This window comes from Mytilus californianus, unplaced genomic scaffold, assembly GCF_021869535.1.
Source record: "Mytilus californianus isolate M0D057914Y unplaced genomic scaffold, xbMytCali1.0.p SCAF_13, whole genome shotgun sequence".
Taxonomy (NCBI): domain Eukaryota; kingdom Metazoa; phylum Mollusca; class Bivalvia; order Mytilida; family Mytilidae; genus Mytilus; species Mytilus californianus.
In genome coordinates, this window is record NW_026262615.1 from 14,557,196 (window position 1) to 14,581,001 (window position 23,806).

Genomic DNA, 23,806 nt, shown 5'->3' on the forward strand with positions numbered 1-23,806 from the left:
TTTAGTTAACCAAATGACCACACTGCTAATTACCACAAAAATACAAATAATCAAGTTTGAATTTTGGTGGTGTCACTTTTACCATTCTATAGTTATGCCCCTTTACAAATGGAAAAATCGCTGAATTCTGTTCTCTAACTTAAGTTAGCCTCAACCAAATGTTATGAGACTTATACACAATACTTATTACCACAAAACTCAGACCAAGTACAAATTTGGGTAGCATCACTTTTATTGTCTCTTAGTTATGTCCCTTTATAACTTTATATGATATGCAAGTGGGGGCATCATCTGTGTCCCATGGACACATTCCCCATTTATTGTTTTAGTGTTTCTGTTTCATTGAAATATACCCCAAATTTCCTTTTAATCTTGCTATGGTATTTACCAGAAAATTCTATTAGATTATTTTTTTTCTTTCAGTATTTTAATTTTACATATTTTGCCATGTCATTAAATGAGCTGACAGAAGACGTAGCAGGCAAACTAGCACCTACAGACTCACGTTATAGACCAGACATTAGGTTGTTAGAGGAAGGTAAAATAGGTAAATATCATTAATAGTTATGAAGACTGAGTATTCAGGGAATAAACTCAAGAGACCTCTACTATATTTGTCAACAACAAAACTGGAGAAAAAAGAAGAAAAGGTTGAGATATATTTTTGATGCCATCTTTTATATTTCAATTTTGATAACAAAGTTTGAAAGTGACACACTAGGATTGATATAAACAACAAAAATTTGTTTGACCAAAATAAAATGTATTTGTACTTTGACTCAATGAATAAGTTAATTGATAAACAATGGATGAATAATCAACATAGTTAACACTACAGATCGTGAGGTCTTCATAGATATACCTTATGCTTCTTTTTTAAAGAGTGTTGTAAAATGGGGGGGATATGTGCCCAAAAAATTCATTACATGTTGCTTTTTTACCAATTTGTTTGAAACATATTGAAATTGAAAATAAGTTGCACGAAAACAACCCTTTGAAATCACATTAAAACATAAGTTAGAATTCTAACAAGAAGAATATAAAATGTTTGAAACAGGATACAGATTGTGCCATAAAAAGGAAAATAAATAAGTTTGCATCACATTGAATTCAGAATCAGAAAAACAATGGTAAGTTCATTTATTTTCATGCATACCAATTTTCATTGATTTAGGAAAAATTGAATTCTCATACATATTTGAGTTTTGTCAGTGTGCATACAACCTGATGTTCAGTGGTTGTCGTTTGTTGATGTGTAAAGCTATTGAATCCAAGGATAGCAGGGAATTAACATCATACATATATAAAATGATAGATAGACAACGTCATCTATGCACGATAAGTTCAACAGGAGTATTCTACATAGTTCTATGCTACCAAATCAAAAGTTTATATAAAAGAAAGAAGTCAAAGGTTTCCCATCAAAGTTTAGTTACATACATTTTTTTTGTACCTGAGGTCGTTGAATATAGATCATTATACAAATAAGGAGATATGGTATGATTGCCAATTAAACAACTATCATCCATGCTTACTAGTAACAAACCACATTTGCAAAGTTGAATAAAATACAGTTGATACCTGGTATTTATTCCTAAAAAGAAACTGCCCAACTATATTAAACAGTATTTGACTGTAAACAGGGTACACACTGGACATAATGCACTAGTTCATAAACAAGTCAGAACAATCACCTTCATATAATGCTCAGAATATGACATTCATGAAACCTGTTCAATATCATTAGAGAACTCTAAATCTTAAATACTGGAAGCCACCTCTCATAAGTACACTGTACTACACGTACTATGCAAAATAATGATATAACTGGACTAAAATTACACACAACCTGTAATTAACTGCCTTTACAGCGCTTTCGCGCTTTGATTTATATAGATTAGAACTTGGTTTTCCTGTTTAAATGGTTTTACACTAAGTCATTTTTCGGGGCCCTTTAATGTGTGCTGTTTCGGTGTGAGCCAAGGCTCTGTGTTGAAGGCCGTACTTTGACCTATAATGCTTTACTTTTACAAATTGTGACTTGGATGGAGAGTTGTCTCATTGGCACTCATACCACATCTTCTCATATCTATATACAAGCTTATACAATAATAGTACTACGTTGAACATTGAAACGTGTGGTTCACCTATACCCACATGAGAGATAAACCCCCAAAATGGTATTCTGCCGGGAATCCACAGTAAGTCTTTTAATTTATTTGAAGATGCTGCTTCTGAAGAAAAGAATAGGTTGGAAGAAAAACAAAGAACATCAAGGAAAGAGAGAAAAAAGAAGAAAGACGAATGGACACCTACGTAAGAATGGTTCTAAGAATTATTTTAGTTATCTGCTTGAATATCATTGAAAAAAACAGTGAAACACTATAAATGAAATATCTGTTATCTATATATCCAGGAGAAAAGATAAAAAACTTAATTGCCTTTCTTAAGCCAGTTACAAAGGGCCAGTGTGAGCTATTGTCATAGCTAGGTTCCAATGGTAAATTTTAACCCATTTATTTTGTATTTACTTATTATTTCTAAACTAATTATGGAAAGATTGAAACTCAGTCCAGTAAAATTTATCAAGTCAAGATTTTAGCCCACAAATTTTCCATTCTACTTAAATATTCTTGTTGCATTTTATACATTTCATGCAAAAATGAGCAATGCAGGCTCCTTGGAGCCTCTTATTTTTGTCCTGAAAAATTGTAAAAGATTTCCAAGATTTGTAATTTCAGATCAAACCTCTTTCAGATCCAGATCAATATTTTTTTTTACCAATATCTGAGCTTGAGCTATGTTGACAAAACATTGTGCTCTAAACCATCTCCAGTTTATAAGTTATCTCACAAATGTCAACTACAAAACTGGAAATATTAGGCAGCTTATATTGCAAACACTGGAAACTTTCTACCTTCCCAGACAGCACAAGAGGAATATGAATTATGGAAATGTTGGACGAACAAGACAGCAACCCAACAATATTAAGTTAAAAAAATGTGTCTATGCCATGGTTGATAGACCTTACTTAGTTGTGATCCATTTTTCCTTTTACACAATAAAATATGTTTTAACTTTGATTGATGATGATGTATTTTTTTCAGCTGGTTTAAGTTAGGAAAAGATCAATACACGGGAAAAGATACATGGATTTTTACTGGTGAATATTGGGATAGGAACTGGCAAAAATCACCGGATATTTTCTGATGTTAATTTTTATTAGTATTCAAATTAGCAATGTGTCAAAATTTCCCTAAACCAGGAAATATGTTCATGGGAGATAACTCCAGGACAAATACCCTCATGGAAATACCTGAAATCCTATTTGTTCATGGAGATGGACAGTTTAGAAAAAAAATATGAGAATCAGATAGAAAGAAAGTGTAACACTGAACATGGATTTTTCTTCTTTGCTGATGGTGTTAGTTGGATTTACAGATTATTCTGATTTGATGGTTAAAATGTAATTCTATTTGTCAGTAATAATGGATATTCACAAATTTGTCTTTTTGCACCTATAGAAAACTTTTGTGTTCAATTGCCTTATCATATACCCCATGGTATGCAGTGAAAATTGATAAAATTGTGTATTTTTTCTGGTTTTAACATGGCCATAATTTTTTTATGTAATTCAGATTTTTTATTTGAGATTCCTATTAAAATTAGTTCATGATCCATAATTTTGACAGTTTAGACAAGTTTCACAACATTCATGTTTTTATGGTCAAAACTTATGACGCAGCAATATATTCAACCATTTTGTTTAAGTATGTGGTATTTTAATTATAAAAAAAAACAGAGTAAGTACTACTCTCCTAATTATTATATGCAAACTTCTTCAAGTGTCCTTTAAAATGGTGCGTTATTCATGGTTTACGTTACATCTGTGGCCTATCAGTACAATATACTCAACATGCTTCAGGTAAAATTCATGGTTAAATGATTCACTGAAAATCCATTGTACAAAATGTTGATTTATATACCTTTCTGTAATATTTATTGAATAGAGAGATGTTTCATTGAAATCACTCACAAAGATTGTTTAAATGATTCACTTTTTGTGTATTGTTTATCTGCAGTAAGAATAGAATAATACTGTGAAAAAAAAAAGGTAAAATGTTTCAAGTACCCCATTTTTTTAAAGAATTTATTGTTGATATGCAGTTGGGGATCCAGGGGGGGTTCCCTGGGGTTGGACACCCTTTTTTTGATGATCAATGCTTTTGAATGGGGACATATGGTTGGAACCCCCACTTTATCCTGGATTGGAACCCCCCCCCCCCCCCTCCTTTAAAAATGGCTGGATCCTCCCCCTGATATGTATATACATAAAAGAACATTACTACTACATTTTAAAATCAAATACTGGTACCTGGTGTGCAGTAAATGCACAGGGTCCAGTTAGAACCTAAATAGCCATAAATACTTTAAAAGTATCCATGATTCGGTACTACCTTTTATAGACACAAGTCATGTAGAACATGTAGAATATAATTTATGTTGCATACTTTTTTTGATAACATTAAAGAGTCTACAAGTGTACTGTTTACAAATACCTGTTGACTAATATTTTCATAAAGTATAAATATGTTAAGTAATGTTATTCCTGTTAATAATGAGAAAATGGTTACATTCAATCAAAACATTTGTTAAAATATTCTCAATTGTTAAGATAAATCAGGGTTAGAAGTTCTTAATTAAATGCTTTGTGTTTGTATATTCGAGAAAATGGTATCAGTTCATGCCAAATTATTTGTTTTTATTGACCTCACCCATATTAGTCAGAATTATATTTTTGGATAGGAAAAAAGAATTTGACACTGACAAATATTCCATAAATGCTTGCATAAACTTTTATTTAAAACCATGTTTATACCCTCAATTTATTGAGATCTAACCATGCTGTGTTGATGTCAGGAGTATCAACAATTGTTACCTTGGTGAGGGGCACTTAAATCATTTTGTGGAAGGGGTAAGCTCCAGAGATATTCAGTACCCCAAACCCTTTTCATATATTTTGAATATTAAAAAGAAAACATACCCTATCATATTTTTTTTCACTGACAAAAGACTTTATACATATAATACATATGCTATTTTATGGAGAGTGCAAATAGATGATCAGATATCTGGTGCATTTATAGCTGGTTTTGATTTCATCTTTGAAAAAACTAAATATTTCAGTTTCTTATGATATAAACGTCAGCCTTATTAAATCTAATTTTCTCCCACTTATCATATATTATGAAGCTTAAAATATTGACATATTCCAGTGGCTTTTCCTTACCACTCATTACATAGTAAGTGGCCTTCCCGATAAGGTTACACAGCCGAGACACATCTCTGTGTGTTAACAGTTTCTATCAAGATATATGGTACTCATGCAACTAATATTACTTTTCAAAGGTGTTCCTCCAAATTCAATGAACCATATTCCATCAATATGATATGATTTGATATTATTTTGTTTTGATATTTCAGTGTGTGCAATAATAGCACTAATTATGAATGGTTGTGTTGGTTATGAATAGTCTTTTATTTTCTTATGTCTACTCATTGAAATGTATAGTAATATCTCAAGATTTTCTTAAAGCAATTTGAATAATGGAGATCAGCTGCAAGGCAGCAAAAAAGTTTGTTGATTTATGATTTGGCAATTATAATTCTGTTTTACCATTGTAATATTCTATAATAATAACATAACTATGATATGGATTCCATAATAGCTTCTCTTGATTGGTCAAAAATATATGGATATGTACATTGCTGGTTAATGATTGGTCAAAAGTATGTGGATATGTACATTGCTGGTTAATGATTGGTCAAAAGTATATGGATATGTACATTGCTGGTTAATGATTGGTCAAAAGTATATGGATAAGTACATTGCTGGTTAATGATTGGTCATAATTATATGGATATGTACATTGCTGGTTAATGATTGGTCAAAAAAATTGATGTGTACATTGCTGGTAAATGATTTAAAAGAAATAATTAATTCAATCCTTGCTTGTAAATGATTATTCAGAAGTGCTTGCAAAGAGTGTATGTCCATATAACTAACAAGTATTGTTTGAACATGTTCCAGTGGACACCTTTAAGGTATAAGATAAGGTGTACAATGACTTTTTTAATAAATTTGAATTAGGGAATAAATAATGACAGGACAGTGACAAAGCTACTAAATTACTTTTTGTCTGTTTAATGTGGATTCATTATTACCGTGGATTCATTATTATGTGGATTACCAATTTTCGTAGATTTAATGGGTATAAATAAACCATGAACTTAAATGTTCAGCAAAGTACAAATTGTGTATACACTTGTATGAAGATTGTAGCCAAACCACAAAATCAAATACATGTATCCACAAAAATACAATTTTTCCTTAATCCACAAAAATTTGGTATCGACAGAAGTGAAGAAATCCACTGTTTGTTAGATTTCTAATAGATAAACAAGTAATACTGTTTGGAAAATTCTTTCCACTTAAGAATTCATGTTTGATTTTGATTGTTTTATTTTATAGAAAGGTAATGGATGAGACATTTCTGTGTGTACACACTTATTTAATTTATGAAAAGTAAAGTCATTAGCTATGTCTTCATGTATGTGATATTTTTTTCTGTATTAGAACTAGGCACCATGAGGATTTTATTATATATACATGATATATAAACTATGCATTGTAAACATATTACCCTTAATTGTAAATATTTTTTTCCTAAAAAATTTACAAATGTTAAGTTTGTGAGAGATTTATGAGAGGCTATGACATGTTGTTTTATTTATATTCCAATGCCCATGTTTATCCATTGCATAAATATTCACACCATTACAATGTCTGTCATGTCTGGGAGTAATCAACAGTGTGTGTTTCTGCCATTAATATATAAGGCCAACAACGTATATTTTTCTTCTTTTTTTGTTGCAGTAGAATAAAATTTAATTTAAGAGAATAAAATTTTAATTTTGGAAAAAAAAATGTGTTGGAGTGAGATCTCGACTTTCAAATTATATTAGTTTTCCGTTGTAATGTTAATATAGGTACCTTTATATATGGTTTCGACATACAGGTCAGCTAACACATGGTTTAGAGGTAAAGTTGTTTTAGTTTTATTTATTACTATAATTGCACATTATTAAGATTTTTTTTAATTTTTGTAGCTGTAAAAAAAAAGTTCATATATCTAAAGGATAAACACAAATAAGGAGAAAAAAAGAATTTAACTGTAGCTGTCAATGGCATAATTATGTCTATGAAGTATTTCCTTTCTTGGCAACTGTCAATTTTTAAAATTTTTATTGAGATCTTCCATTTTTACACATTTACAGTTGGAATGAAACATGACATAGATTGCCCTACTTAAAATTTCTTGTGTTGACATTTCTATCACAGCAGAGCTGGATTATGTTAATATTACTCGTAAAAAAATATCTTCTCTGTTATAATCTTATATTTGTTTTCTAATATTTTGGTACTGAGCTTGGCCGGTAAATTGATTCGTCCAATTGGTCTGTTTGTTAAATGTAAAGTTGACAAAATTAACAGACTTGCTGGACGAACAAAATAATATAAAATTGGAGGGAAATTTTTTTTTGTATTGACATGGTATAATTTGGGCATTATATTCCAGTTATTGGCATTGTCTATGCACATAAATGATGTGCACATCAAGTTTTAGTCAGAGTTAACAGAGTAAGCACATGTTAAATGATGTTATGTGCAATGCACCAAGTAGTTTACATTTATGTAGAATCTTCTGAATTAGTTGTAAAAAATGTTTAGACTTGCATAATTATTAAGGTTTTTGTTGAATGTATGAGTTTTTATAGTCTTTCATTTCAATATTACGTTGAATGTGTCATGAGGTTATGAGCATCTGTGTTGAATGTGTCATGAGGTTACGTTTATTTGTATTGAATGTGTCATGATATGCTAAGTTTATTTGAGTGAAATGTGGCATGACTGGCTATGTTTATTTGAGTGGAAAGTGTGTCATGATATGCTAAGTTTATTTGAGTGAAATGTGTAATAATCGGCACTGTTAATCTGTGTTATGATTTTGTGATATTTATGATTATTTATGATTTTATCAAATGTCACAATAAAAATAGATGATGAATTTTTTGTGTGTATTTATCTGGCCCTGAATAACTTAGTAATGCTCAACAGACATATGGGGTATATAAATGTCAGTGAGGTAACTGCTCAAAAGACATAGGGGTATATAAATGTCTGTGAGGTGACTGCTCAAAAGACATGTGAGGTATATAAATTTTGGTAAGGAAACTGCCAAAAAAGATGTGGGGTATATAAATGTCAGTGAGGTAACTGCTCAAGAAACATGTGGGGTATATAAATGTCTGTGAGGTATATAAATGTTGGTAAGGAAACTGCCAAAAAGATGTGGGGTATATAAATGTCAGTGAGGTATTTAAAGATGTGGGTATATTAATTTCAGTGAGGTAACTGCTCAAAAGATGGGTAGGTATTATAAGTGTCTGAGGTATCTACTCAGACACATGGGGTATATAAATGTCTAATGTAACTGCACAAGACACAAGTGGGGTATGTAAATGTCAGTGAGGTAAATGCTTAAATGAGGTGGGGTATATAAATGTCCATGAGGTAACTGCTCAAAAGATGTGTATATAAATGTTGGTGAGGTAACTGCTCAAGACATAGGGTATATACATGTCAGTGAGGTGACTGCTCAAAAGACGTGAGGTATAGAAATGTCATTGAGGTAACTGCTCTAAAAGACATGTGGGTATATAAATGTCAGTGAGGTAAATGTTCAAAAGACATGTGGGTATAGAAATGTCAATGAGGTACCTGCTCAAAATATGTGGTGTATATAAATATCATTAAGGTAATGGATCAAATGACTTGTGGGGTATATAAATTTCATTGAGGTAACTGCCTTAAAGACGTGATATATAAATGTCAGTGAGGTAACTGCACAAATGACAAGTGAGGCAACTGGTCAAAAGAGTTGTATATAAGTGTTGGTGAGGTCAAAGCTCAAATATAAATAAATGTCAGTGTAACTGCTCAAAACAAAAAGAAACATGGGGTATACTAATGTCAGTGAAGTAACTAGTCGAAAGATAGGTTATATAAATGTTATTGAGCTAACTGCACCCAGACATGTCGGGTATATAAATATCAAAGAGACTGTAATACTACTTATACATAATAGTTACTTTCACATTTCCTGATGTATATACTGCCCCACGGGATATCCTTATTTAGCATATACAGGAATATTGATTTCTGCTCAGGCACTTCTATTTTTTAAGTAAATACAGTACTTTTGTCCCAAAGGCAGTTAATCTATCATGACCATATAATAGGGTTGTAATGGGGGTACCTTCGTGACAAATAACGGTAAAAAATCTTGCCAAATGAGGTTAACAGTAATTTTTGGTGCATGATGATAAAATGTACACACTTTCTTTATGACAATAAAAAAATCGACTGATTTTGACGAATCACATTAAATTCTTTCCAAAAATAATGATAATGGTTAATTAATTGAGACCTCTGACGAATCACGATAAAATTTTAACCAATTTGACGCTAACGGTAGTGGAAAATGACCGTTTGATGCCTGATGGTAAAGGGCATCCTTACCCTCATATAAAATAAGTAGATGTAGTAAGATTGGCAATGGTATATACAACTTTCCAACAGAGACTTAAAGGCCATAGATGTAAGAAACTGTAGGTTACTGTACAGCAATCAACACTGAGAAAAATTCATACTGTGGTTTTGTACATAAATCAGGACATTTTGGTATGTCAGTATAAAAATAAGGAGATGTGGTATGATTGCCAATGAGACAATTTTCTACCAGAGTTCATATGAAGAAGATAAAAATAATTATAGATCACAGCCTTTTATAGCTTGCTAAGTGGTATGGGTTTTTTTTAATGTTGAAGGCGGTAGAGTGACCTATAGTTGATGATATCTACGTCATTTTGTCTCTGGTGGATAGTTATCTCATTCGCATTCATACCACATCTCCTTATTCTATATACATGTAGGAAGTGTAACAGAAGCAAACAGACTATTGACTTGACAGACCAACTAACAAATGTATGCCAACTCAATTATGTCAAATCAAATTAAGTTAGTAACAGACTAAATGTGGTATTCCTTCCAGAGAAATATTAAAACGTACTTATTCAAACATGTAAATTATAGATTGATTGATTGATTGTTGGTTGCTTAACGTCCAGTGGCAAATATTTCATGCATATTCAGGACGAAGTAAATTGTAGAAATGGTGCAATCTTTACTTCACCGAACTTGTGGGATTGTGGAACATAATCTAGTAGACAGGCCTAAAAGGCCAAGAGAAGTTAAACTGCTACTACAAATATTGGACTTTAAGCTATTCCTTAATCCTGAGAATTTGACAAGGCCAGAAACAGCACACCTGTCTTGATTTTTGACTCTGTCAAGGTAACACAAAAATTAAATTATGAGCAGGTAAAAGGCACAAAACAAACTCCAGTGGAGAGTTGTCTCATTGGCAATCATACCACATCTTCTTATTTTTATATCCATTCTGCCTCAAAGTTTTTAGAGATGACTTAAACAGTCTTGCCTTTTAACACTATGGAAAAAGTTTGGCTCCTCTGGAAAAAAGCACTTTGGATTTGCTTGTATGTCAAACAATTCGTTAATTTTAATTGCCTGTGTGTGAGAGCTTCCGAATGTTCAGTAGTTTCCTTTGATATTACTTTTCTTCATCATCAGGGTATTAAATTTCGTAGTTTTTATACGACCGCAAAAATATTTTGTGGTCGTATATTGGTATGACGTTGGCGTCGTCGTCGTCCGATGTCGTCCGAAGACACATTGGTTTTCGCACTCTAACTTCAGTTTAAGTGAATGGATCTCTATGATATGTACCATAAGGTTCAATACCACAATAGGAAGGTTGGGATTGATTTTGGGGGTTATGGTACCAACAGTTAAGGAATTAGGGGCCAAAAATAAGCATTTTTGTAACTTCCAGACATAACTTGTGTGTTAGTGTATGGATCTCTCTGACATTGTACCACAAGGTTCCATATCACAAAGGGAATGCTTGGATTGATTTTTGGGGGTAATTGCCTCAAAATTTTAGGAATTAGGGGCTAAAAAAGGGGCAAAAAACAAGCATTTTTCTAGTTTCCAGACAATAACTTCTGTGTAAGTCTATGGATCTTTCTGAAATTGTACTACAAGGTTCCATATCACAAAGGTAAAGCTGGAATTGAGTTTGCGGGTAATTGCCCAAAAGGTTTAGGAATTAGGGGACAAAAAGGGGCCAAAAATAAGCATTTTTCTAGTTTCCAGACAATAACTTGTGTTCAAGTGTATGGATCTCTCTGAAATTGTACTGCAAGGTTCCATATTACAAAGGGAATGTTTGGATTGATTTTGGGGGTAATTGCCTCAAAATTTTAGGAATTAGGGGCCAAAAAAGGGGCAAAAAACAAGCATTTTTCTAGTTTCATGACAATAACTTGTGTGTAAGTCTATGGATCTTTCTGAAATTGTACAACTAGGTTCCATACCACAAAGGGAAATCTGGAATTGAGTTTGGGGGTAATTGGCCAAAACGTTTAAGAATAAGGGGACAAAAGGGGGCCAAAAAAACAAGCATTTTTCTAGTTTCCAGACAATAACTTGTGTTCAAGTGTATGGATCTCTATGAAATTGTACTGCAAGGTACCATACCACAAAGGGAAGGCTGGGATTGAGTTTGGGGATGATGAATCATAAGGGGGTTCAAAAAATTGGGGGGGGGGGGATTTTTTTTTCCTTTTTTTTTCTTTAAAATTTTCCATTTTAAATTGGTTACTTCTGATTTATATATAAAAGTAAATAATAATGATATGGTTTGAATAGGTAAATTAAAAAAATTTAAGTTCTTAGACCACATTCATTCTGTGTCAGAAACCTATGCTGTGTCAAATATTTAATCACAATCTAAATTCAGTGCTGTATCAAGCTTGAATGTTGTGTCCATACTTGCCCCAACTGTTCAGGATTCGACCTCTGCGGTTGTATCAAGCTGCTCCCAGCAGAGCATTTTATTGAAAAGGTAATTGATTCATGGGGTTTTGAGGTAACATTTGCACTAAGTGCAATCAAAACTCTTAAACAGCTTTATTGAAGGCCTCATCTTTACCTAACATAGTGCAGTGAGATGAACATTTTTTAGATTCTGTGCATGTCTGTGTCCAGCAATGTGTCACAAAATTATGTGTATAACCATTGCACACTTTACCAGGTAACGTTTATAAAATATTTAAGCACTGAGGGGTCAAAATAAATCCAACTGAAAAGATTGCACATATTTGTTTCAATGCTTAATTAATACAATGCATTTCACAAAGCAAAATGAAAGCATTTTTTACGTCTCAGTGCTAACACACACTTTAAATAATTTGTGGTTTCTAAAATGGAAAATGGAAAATAGGTTTTATGTTGACCACTACATTTTATTTTTGGATGGAACCATTAGGTTCGCTCTTCCTAGTAATCAAAACATTGACATCAATCAAACATTTAATAAGAAATAATAAGTTACAGTAAGCTACAGTAAGACATGTTAATGACCTCTATGGATATAAACTTAAATATTCACAATTGAGTATTATAAGATCACCACTTATACTTCCCATAATAAATTTGTCTTGTTGATCCATGCTCAATCTTATCTCACATATTACAGCTTAGTGCATTTAGATTTATTTAACCTGGCAGTAATAACTCTGACCTAAATCTTATTGACAACATGTACCATGCATTTGACATGAACCTATGAAGGTTTCTCCATACCACACAAAACAATTAGTGCTTAAGGTGGTACCAAACACCTTGACTAAAACTAATTTGGCTTGTTTAATTTTCATAAAATTTTGACAAAATATTTACTTTGACCCTTTGACAAAAATATAAAAAATTTCCAAAAACTTAAACCACACACTTTATCGGAAAAATTTCATTGGATATATAGCAGTTTGACAAACACTAATTTTGATCATTGAGAAGCTTAATATTTCCTTAACAATAGAACATGATTAAAATGTTCGGCAGATTTTTTAAGAGTTATCTCCCTGTAGTGTTATGTACCACCTTAAATTGATTACTGCTTATTAATTTATTTTCCTGGGTACCAATTTTCGTGCATTGAGAAAACAAATTATTTTCATGGATATTTGATTTCTTGGTTGTGCAAAGTCTGCATACAAGCCTATAGAAATTGTATACTTTGTTGGGAATTAATATTCATGGTTCACCTATACTAAAGAAAGAGTGGTGGATTTAGAAAGCCTCCCCCCTCTTATATCAATATGCAGAAAAAGTGAAAATCCCTACTAATATATGTCTCAGGATGAATCTTTTTATAAAGCTAGTGAATTGTTTTTTGTAGCTTATAAGAGGATTTACAGTCTCTATTTCTAACATTTGGAAATGCTTTTTTAAAGTGATCAAAATACTTGGGAAAATGTATTTTGAATATAATTCTTTTGAAAGGAAATCTAATTCTAAAGTTAGCTTAGATATTTGTTTGTCTCAGAACATTTCAGTTTTTTAAATTCAAGAACATTGTGCAGTCATGGCATCCCACTACTGCACACATGTCTTTCCATGATGCTTTAAAAAAAAATCAGAAAATTCTGCATTTTCCTTTCTTAATTGAACGAAGTAAAACATTTTAAATGAAATAAAATGCCAAGTGAAAGTAATCGGTTGTAGTATAAAATGCCAGGTGAAAGTAATTGGTTGTAGCACAAAAAACCAGGTTAAAGTATTGGTTGTAGCATAAAATGCCAGGTAAAAGTAATTGGTTGTAGCACAAATGCCAGGTGAAAGTAATTGGTTGTAGCATAAAATAATGGGTCGTAGCATAAAATGCCAGGTGAAAGTTTGTTTGTAGCATAAAATGCCATATGAAGGTAATGGGTTGTAGTATAAAATAATTGGTTATAGCATAAAATGCTAGGTGAAATTAGTGGGTTGTAACATAAATGTCAGGTGATAGTAATGGGTTGTAGCATAAAATGCCAGGTGAAGGTAATCGGTTTTAGACCAGTTAAATTATCCCACTGTACTAAAAAAACAACAAATAAACAAAGAAAATAAAAATATATACATATCTTTTAAATGGTAGTAAAATTCAATATAAACTAACTGTTAAAAATATTTCAAGTTTTCTATTTCTTCATTTTACATGTCACACAATACATTTGTACACACATATGTAAAGAACACAAAAAATGCACCTGAACAAACAAAATAAAAGAGGTACTAATAAATTAAGAACTACATTTTGTAAAAAAGTCATAAAGTTACAACTTATAGTTAGTATATTTACTACAGTATAAATAAAATTAGCACAATTGCATAGACTGAATATACATATTACATGTAAAATATTCTCTTTTGCAAAAATATATAGGAAATTTTATGTAAAATCTTTTTTTAAATGTAATACTTCAACAATATGAAACAACCAACACAATCAAACAACTTCAGAATGTTAAATATTCTCTTTTTGAAAAAAATATATAAAAAATTTATATTTTTTTGTTAAATGCTACAATTCACTAATACGAAACACAATAAAACTACAGCAAACTAATAAAGCAAAAACATAAAGACCACAAAAAAATTTTGTTTTAAAAACCTATTTTGGTACATTGTATTCTTCAAAATTTGTAAAATTAACATCATGTTAAAATGTTCTGTTCAGAGTTTCTATAACCTTTAAATGTTGTGATAAGGCATTAATTTTTTTGACAAAAAAAAGTCTAATTTACAATAGAATATAGATAAAATGATGTAAACTTGTACATTTTAGTACGTTGGACTCTCTGTGAAAGGTTAAATTGACATTTAAAGAACACAAAATGACTCTAGCGTCCTGCATTGAATATTTTCCACTAGAAGGTTACATTCATTGCTTTATAAAGATATACACTCTCCAAAGACCTCCTTAATATTCAAAGGCAAGATACATAAAAAACATATTACAATCATTCAAATGACACAATTTCCCTTGGATTATAGATTATCTATGGTTTTGAAAACAAGTGGGAGCAATAGTCCTGAGATTAGATGTAGCTGTGAAAATTCCTAAAGTCGAAAGGTCATTGAATGATCGATATTAAACTAGATGTGTTGGAATAACACGAATGGCCCCGGTTGCAAAAAAAGCTTGAAGCCATTTTAGTAGTGGAAAATTTCAAAGACCAAAGCCTGTAATTTCAGCAAAAATCAGTGGAGCAGAACTAACCATTCACACCATCGGTAACTCATCATAGTAGACTAACATACTAAAAATCAGCTCAATATGTGAAGGCAATTAGAAAAAATGTCTGTAAAACTGTTATTTTCTAATTCCAAAGCCGGTAATTTCAGCAAAAATCAGCAGTGCGGAACCAAAGTAAACTCTATCTGTAACTCATCATAGTAGACTCACATACTAAAAATCAGCTCAATATGTGAAGGTGTTTAGGAAAAAAACATACAACTGTTCCTTGCGGAATGACGGATAAGGGTAACACTATATAGCCCCGACCTAAGTCGGTGGGGCCATAAAAATCTGTGTATCTCTTTTTCTTAGGAAGTGTCAATGACAATGGCTTATGACTTCATTGTGTTCTCATTCTACTCAACTGTGAAAAAACAATCAGAGTAGCTTGAGATGGAAAACTATCACACAAAATTAATAAAGCAAAATTAAATATCTAAGCCACATTCAGTAAACATTGAAATCAGGGTCAAATGACTCAAAATATTTCTCATTTGGCATGTTTTAAAAAGTTCACATCACAATGAACATGTGTAATAAGTTTCAAGTGTATGTGACCACAATGTCATGGTAAACTATTGTTAACCAAAACTTTCTCCTGATATGGGACACACTAATGGATGGACAGAAGCCCAGACCAAAAAATTTAATGCTCCCACATTGTCGTCGGCAAGCTTAAGGCATAAAAATAACAATTTTACTGTGCTGCCAGCTTATTGCTATACATATTAAAAAGAAGATTGAATGGTGAGTGCAATTTGATATTTCTTATGTGAATACCTAAAAAATTCAACTTTCACACTCATATATGGAATGTCAATATGTGCGTATCTCCATAAACTAAATTTCCCTTGCCTATGCCGCCATGTAAAATTATTTTCCCATCAACAGTTCCACAAACATGCCCCGCCCGATTAATATCGGTAGTTCCTACTTTGTACATTTTAATTGGTTTAGCAGTCAAAATAAACATGTCCCCAACTGGCTCTTTGCTCTTCCCATCAAATGTTTCCCCGCCATGAATCAAAAGGGCTCCTTTTCCAGTAACAGTTACATGATTTTTTCTTCCGGATGGATATTTTTCAACCGGTTTCAACTTTTGTGCCACTTCTATGAACTTCTCTGTTGATCCACTATCTGTTAAGACACTTTTAAAGCTAGATTTGTATTCCAGAAGTTCATTGTCTCTTCCACCGATTATAAAAAGAGTTGAGGCAGCAACGTTGGCAGTGTGCCCAGATCTAGATGCTGTAGCTTGCGTATATTCACTGTAGGTGAACTGCTTGTTATCTGCTGACCCATGTAGAAGGAAACCACTTCCATGTTTTCTTTGAGTGCGTAAACCTCCTTCTCTTCCAATCACCAAGATAACTCCATTATCCATGTGTGTGGCTGTATGGGAGCTCAACCCTCCTCCCTCTGGAAACCCAGTTACAGTTGGGAATGACCAAAACTTCTTTTCTGTGTCGTAAACATAAACATTTGATGTTCTGGTCTTTCCAGTCCAACCTCCTACGAGCACTAAATATCTGTTTCCAAGTTCTATTGCAGCATGGTGGCTGAGTGCTGGACTAGTAGGAGATGTAATTTCATTCCACGTCATAGAGGAATCAAGACAATAGAATCTATTTGTTGGGATCTTACTGTCCTTCTTTTCTATACCACCATGAATGTAAAAATTGTTCCCTGAAAAGATAAAACATTTAGAGTCGAGATTCAACTTTACACAATACATATGGATCAATAAAACCTTTTTCTATAGTGAATTATAGATATAAAATAAGGAGATGTGTTATGATTGCCAATGAGACAACTATCTAACAGAGTCTTTCTATGTTGTGATGATACACTATTGTTTCAGAAAAAGGGTGAAGGTTTGGTACCATCAACACGTTAAAACACGCTGCAATTCTTTGCACCTGTCCTACGTCAGGAATCTGATGTTCAGTAGTTGTCGTTTGTCGATGTGGTTCATAAGTGTTTCTCGTTTTTTATATAGATTAGACCGTTGGTTTTCCCGTTTGAATGGTTTTACACTAGTCATTTTTGGGGCCCTTTATAACTTGCTGTTCGGTGTTAGCCAAGGCTCCGTGTTGAAGACCTTACTTTGACCTATAATGGTTTACTTTTATAAATTTTGACTTGGATGGAGAGTTGTCTCATAATACATTGGCACTTATACCACATCTTCTTATATCTATCCACATGATGAAGACGCAACCTTAGCAGCTACAGGTCATCATATATACTGTCTTCAACAATAGCAAAACCCATACTATAAAGTAAGCTATAAAAGTCTCCAACATGGCAAAATGTGAAACAGTTCAATATAAAAAATCAACTATCTGACTGTCCTGGCACTTATTACAAAACACTTTGACGATGCCATAACATTTTATCAAGGTTTTGGGTAGTGACAAATCAGACACACGTTATTTCATGTATTATGGTATTTTTGTATTTTCTAGATTTATGTGTATTGTGATAGTGAAGTGATGTAATAAAATGTGTTTTGACTTTTATGTCATATTTTGTTATATAAAAACAAATGGTCACTGAGTCTTACAGTATCTAACTTTTGAGTTCCTTATTTTTGTCTTGCCATATTTAAAGTAAATATTATAAAGGGGATATATGAGTTCATATTCCATGTCAGTGTTTTATATCCTCTGAGCCATAAGGCGGAGGGAATATAGGGTACTGACATGTACAGGGAATATAAGCCTATATACCCTGTGAAGCCCTAATAAAGATTATATATATGTGCTTAGTTATGTGTGAGCTATTCATAAATTACAGCATTTTGCACATTTATAATTCATTTGGTTAAACAGAGTGAATTGAGAGCATAAATGGGTGTTACTTACCTATTGTACATCCAGCATGGAAGGCAAGGTTAGGTCCTACTGGATACACTAATTCCCATTCCATTAACAATTTTCCTCCAGAGGCCATCTTCAAGTACATTTGTCTACATAATGCTGAAATTGAAGAAAAACAAGGTATAGTTTGTACATGCAGTGAGGCCTTTATTTAATAACATAGAAACTCCAAAGCTCTCAAACAATCATGTGTAGTGTCCTTCTAGGCACCAGTCCTGTATAATGTAAATTTTCTGTTACCAAAAAACTCAACAAGTTTGAAAAAATTTTAAACTGTAAAATTCCAATACATTTACAAATTGTAACTTTTAAAATAAAGTATTTTTGACCTAATCAATAGAAATATATGTAACACTCTCAAATGTCCCCCAAAACGTGTCCAATCCCCAAACATATCTATTTCGCTAAAACGTGTCCTATGTTTTCATCCTCAAACGTGTCCAACAATTGTTATTTGCAGAAACATGTCCTCTTTAAGACGCCATAACGTCTAAAACCTTTCTGTGCTAATATGTTGTCTTTGACGTCAGTAATGTCTATTGCAAATTCAATCAATGGATACGATTGAAGATGTTGGAATTTCTGCTTGAGTCAAAAGGAAAAGAAATAAAAACAGCTATCCTACATATAGTTCAATACAGATGTATTTTTGGGACCAATCACAAAGATTAAAAACAATACAGAGTTAAAAGAAAAGAATTCAAAATGGAGACTTTGTAAAATTTGAACGTGCAATTTTTTTTCAACAAAATAATAATCATATTTGTTGTGAAAACCGAGCTGTGGAAAACGTACATGGTATAACTGAGATGAAAAAAAATGAATACATGAAAACTATCTGATACAGTCATGACTGTGTTCTGTCTTTGCAATTTTTAATTTGGACAGAACCCACACTTTTTATATTTGACATTCTGTGCACAATTTGCTTCAAATCATAGAACCCTACTGCACCCTATTTACAACAAAACAGCACCCTTTAAAAATAACAATCAAGGGAGAACATTTTCAAGATTTTTTTCTGTGCACTTCGTCTAAGAGCCTGTTATAATCTCGACTGGATTTTATTTCAAACAACATTTGTAATAACGAAACACTTTTTCATTAGGTTTAACACGTTTGGGTGTTTTTAATATATGAAAAGGGCACATTTCACCGTCATTCATCAACTAGATATGTTGGGAGTTCAGTGATGTCATATGGATGGACACGTTTCTGAGTGTTACATATATATACAAAATATATGTTCCCATGCTTTGTTCTAGATAAGTGATCTTGTTGAATTGAAGACCTATACATTTTTGTATATATAGAAAGGTAGCATTCTTCAATACCTCTGCTAAACTTGACACTGTTGTGTTTACTTGTCACTACACCAACAAGAGGTACATGTATGACCTAAATCTCGCAGTCAGATAAACAGACTGTATGATTTAATAATTTTTGAGAGATTAGTGCATCATGTGATGTGTTTATTATATAATGTACATTATATTGACAAGAACCTGAACGAAAAAATTAGCACATTTCTATCCCTACTGATTTCTCAAGGAAATAATAGATACCAACTCTGTCAAGAATGTGATAACATATGTACTTGTGGAGTATCTATATCGGCTGCTGCCATCGGTTGTCAATAAATTGTTGAAACAAATTTTATCACATAACAGTGGTTACATGTAATTATTGATCGTATTAATCCAATCATAATTTGTTTCCCCTATATAAAAAGAACTGAATTTTCAAAAGATCCACAAAAAATCGGTAAATATTTGATAGAAGAACTATAAAATCAAATGCGTTATAACGATTGAGAATGTCAGTCTGACAAGTCTTGATTTTTTTTTTAAATCTAACTAATATCAAATGTAAAGTGCATATTATGAATCTTATGCATAGACAAATACGCATGTATATATATACAAAAAATGTATATACTAGTAGTATTTCAATGTTTGAACAAATTTATACCGATATGTCTTAAAATGTTGATTTATACCATGAAGAGATATGAATAGCTTGCCGTATGGATCTTATTAACAGATACTTATTAATTCACAATTTATAAATCAATAGACCTTATAGCTATTTGAAAATCTGCGCCACTTGACCCAAGAATCTGCACCTCTTGAACTATTGACGTCATACAACAATCACTTTTCCTTTTTGGCGTCAGATATTTTTTATTATGACGTCAAAATTTTATTGGAACCTTTGTGATGTCCAGTAATGGCGGACAAATAGCGATAAGGTGTATTTAATTGGTCAATTTCTTGTGAATTGTTGGATTTGTAACTTGTCCAATAAATGCCAAGGTGACAATGGCTCCAACCCGTTCCTTCAGAGAGAGGAGCTTTAGATGGAATTGCAGACTAGTTTATACCAGTATAATTCACAAATGAGACAGCGGAGTTTGGTATTTACAGGCACTGCAGAAACAATTTTGTCCAGTACACCAGCTGGAGTTGTTTTAAACTGGTTAACAGGTCAGGAATAACCACCAATTGGTGGATTATACCTCAATTGATGTATAATCCACCAATTGACATATAATGGTATAGACTAATTGACGTATAATTCTTTGTTTTTCAAAGCAAATTATTCAACCAAAATGGAGCATTGTTTTCTTAAAACCATATTATTGTATGAAAACATGTCAAACATTCCTAGTTTAGTATAGTGACATAACATATTGCATTTAATCAATAATTGTATTTGCAGTTTCTTCTATTGTTATTGTGACGGGATTGCTTCCCTTCATTAGTAGATATTTAGTCAGCTGTAAGCAGTTGAGCTAAGGAAGTACTTCTTTAGCTCAGTCGGTATACGCGCTGCCTTGTAACACAGCTAGAGGTCCAGGGTTCGAGTCCCGGTGGAGACATACGATTTTGCAAGTAGAATCATGCTCTCCGGTTACATTGGCGCCCAACAATAAAAACCCACGGTAGTTAGAGAGGATTTCTAGCTAGGGTATGTGTGTGAGAGTCATAATGGTATGATGACTCTTGAGGTGGGGGAAGTGTGACGGGATTGCTTCCCTTCATTAGTAGATATTTAGTCAGCCGTAAGCGGTTGAGCTAAGGAAGTACTTCTTTAGCCCAGTCGGTATACGCGCTGCCTTGTAACACAGCTAGAGGTCCCGGGTTCGAGTCCCGGTGGAGACATACGATTTTGCAAGTAGAATCATGCTCTCCGGTTACATTATCTTGTCAATTCTTGATTGGCAAATTTACCACTAATCACCTGTCAATGGACATCAATACTGTCTGCAGTCATGTGATTATGAGTTCAACTCCACAGGTGAATGGAGCTCTTTGTTAAAACTTAACTTTCATTATTAAAAGTCAATCATGGTCAATAGTACAGATGTTTCAACAAAAGAATTGTTGTACACATGCATTCTCAAGAGATGCAGCAGGCTTTGACAAAACTGAAACTTTCGGAGGACTCAATAATGGTCATAAAATAGGTTGTAAGTTGCAAAATGATGCTCCTATCTCACACTACCATTTTATAACAAAAAAACTTGCATTATACGTCAATTGGTCTATACCAATATATGTCAATTGGTGGATGATACGTCAATTGAGGTATAATCCACCAATTGGTGGTTATTCCTGACCTGGTCAAATGAGGCATTCTTAGGAGGAAATAATTGTGTACCTGTAAAAGTGGATTCAGTTATAAATTACTACAACATATTTTTTTAATTGAGAAGTGTGAGTTAAAAATGACCATGAAAATGAGTTTGGGATAAAATCTTGAGAGGACCCCCAGTCATCATGGCAGTGGTGTTTAAACAAAATGCTCGAAGTAAATTTGTCAGATGTCTTTGAAACTTGATTGTAAATGTTGTGCTGTGAAAGAAGATAATTTTGTCATTGAATAATATTATTTAATTAACGTAAAACCGACTAAACCTATTTGGTTTTACCATGATAAAATCTGGTCTTTCAACTGTTCAACTTGTTTACACTCGATACGACGTTGAAGAGCTTTCGACAAGGGAGATAATCCGGATTTGCGTTCTGTACACTCCTTCGGTAAATCCAAATTATATGCTATAAAGAAATAAAAGACGGCTTCTTTAACCAAAGAATCTGTAAAGTTTAATTTCATTCGAAAAAAAAATAGCTGATTTAAAACTTAACTAGATGTCACTTGCATTGTCTTTTTCTTTGACATGCCAAAAAGTACTGATGGTGCTACATCTCTAACAAACACATTTTTCTCCGTTTAAAGACAAAGACGAAATTTCTGGTATCATGGCGCATGAATATTTCTGGTGTTAATAAAACATATTTTTTAATAGTGTAATTTAGGTGCAGAGCGTTTAGATAAGTCATGACAAACCAGCCGCAAAGGGTTATTTCGGCAATGATCATGAAGTGAGGGCCTGCATGGTGAGGTCCCTCTGGTATCTTTCGTCCCTCTTTTACAGAATAGAGAATACTGGGCCAATAATCTAGAAAACCAAAAAAAAGAGAAAATGAGAATAAAGAAACGTGGGTGCTAAAATATCAAGAATTGAGAATAATGGGCAAAACTAATATAATGGATTGAGAAAAATGGCTTTCTCAGAATCAAAGAATACTGAATTAAAGGGACCCTATTTTCCTATTGCTTGTAATTTAAAGGTTTTGTTGGCTTGCTTGCTTTGTTTGTAAAAATGTTTGCTCAAGCATTGTAATTAAGATTGACATCTGTAATCATACGGATAGGCGGGGCTTCAGCTTGTATACATTATAAAATTGAGAATGGAAATGGGGAATATGTCAAAGAGACAACAACCCGACCAAAAAGCAGAAAACAGCCGAAGGCCACCAATGGGTCTTCAACACAGCGAGAAAATCCGCACCCGGAGGCGGGCCGAGTTCATTAATATACTCTGCATTATACTTAACATCCAATAACATTTATAAGTATAATGTATACAAGTTGTAGCCCCGCCTATCTATTGATTACAGATGTTGACATCTGTAATTAATTACAATGCTTGAGCAAACATTTAAGCAAGCCAACCAAATCTTTAAACTGACTACAAGCATTAGGAAAATAGCTCTAAAAGTTTCTTGGAACATGTATTAACTAAACAAAATTTTAAAAGGTAAGAAAAATTGAAAAAAAAAATTTGTTTTCGTTTACAGCAGACACATTTCCAGGCCATCCCATTCCAATTTGATATTAGATTTGTGAATTGATTAGTACACGCAAATTGTTTCCTTTCTAAAATTTTCGGACATTGAGTTCCATAATATGCATGGGTCTTAGCTACTCTGGGACTATTATACTAACAATATATTATGTCCGAGGTATGGGTTCAGCATATCGAAAAAATTTGTTCTAAAAGTAGTTGTTTTAATTGATGGAATTTCCAATAAATTAACATATTTCAAACTATACTTTGTGTTTGATTTTATTAGACTCAAAGGAGCTGGGCCGTTTATGATTTTAAAAGTCTATAACGTCACCGTTCTCATTCGTCTAATTTTAACTTGGGAGCTTCACCCAGTTATATATCATAATATGAAAGATAATCGTTGTCAGTGGCGTAGCTAGGCCATTTTTGAGTGTACGCTCGAATCTCATCGAGGG

General features: G+C 32.7%; 2 protein-coding genes and 1 long non-coding RNA gene across 3 annotated transcripts in view; 2 read left to right on the forward strand and 1 right to left on the reverse strand.

Moving 5' to 3' along the window:
• LOC127723226 (oxysterol-binding protein-related protein 1-like) overlaps positions 1 to 3,477 on the forward strand; it is a 102,809-nt gene extending 99,332 nt beyond the window's left edge. Inside the window, exons 25-27 of the mRNA XM_052229788.1 lie at positions 424 to 547; positions 2,226 to 2,316; positions 3,108 to 3,477. Of these exons, the coding sequence (XP_052085748.1) occupies positions 424 to 547; positions 2,226 to 2,316; positions 3,108 to 3,210 (318 nt within the window). The 3' untranslated portion in view covers positions 3,211 to 3,477. The remainder of the gene's footprint in view (positions 1 to 423; positions 548 to 2,225; positions 2,317 to 3,107) is intronic.
• Positions 3,478 to 12,798: 9,321 nt separating this feature from the next.
• LOC127723238 (uncharacterized) lies at positions 12,799 to 14,161 on the forward strand. The gene is made up of 2 exons (XR_007991948.1): positions 12,799 to 13,849; positions 13,882 to 14,161. It is a non-coding gene; the product is annotated as an uncharacterized LOC127723238 (long non-coding RNA).
• Positions 14,162 to 16,076: 1,915 nt separating this feature from the next.
• On the reverse strand, positions 16,077 to 22,204 carry LOC127723231 (kelch domain-containing protein 9-like). Its single transcript, XM_052229793.1, has 3 exons — positions 22,146 to 22,204; positions 18,197 to 18,310; positions 16,077 to 17,015 (listed from the first exon to the last, which is right to left on the reverse strand). Exons 2-3 carry the CDS (start codon positions 18,294 to 18,296, stop codon positions 16,132 to 16,134), a joined length of 984 nt encoding a protein of 327 aa, XP_052085753.1. The 5' UTR covers positions 18,297 to 18,310; positions 22,146 to 22,204; the 3' UTR covers positions 16,077 to 16,131.
• Positions 22,205 to 23,806: the final 1,602 nt, after the last annotated feature.

Coding starts and splice junctions, on each gene's coding strand:
- LOC127723231 (XM_052229793.1), bottom strand. CDS start 18,296: ATGTACTTGAAGATGGCCTCTGGAGGAAAATTGTTAATGGAATGGGAA. Junction 17,016..18,196: donor CCATGCTGGATGTACAATAG/GTAAGTAACACC, acceptor TTATCTTTTCAG/GGAACAATTTTTACATTCAT.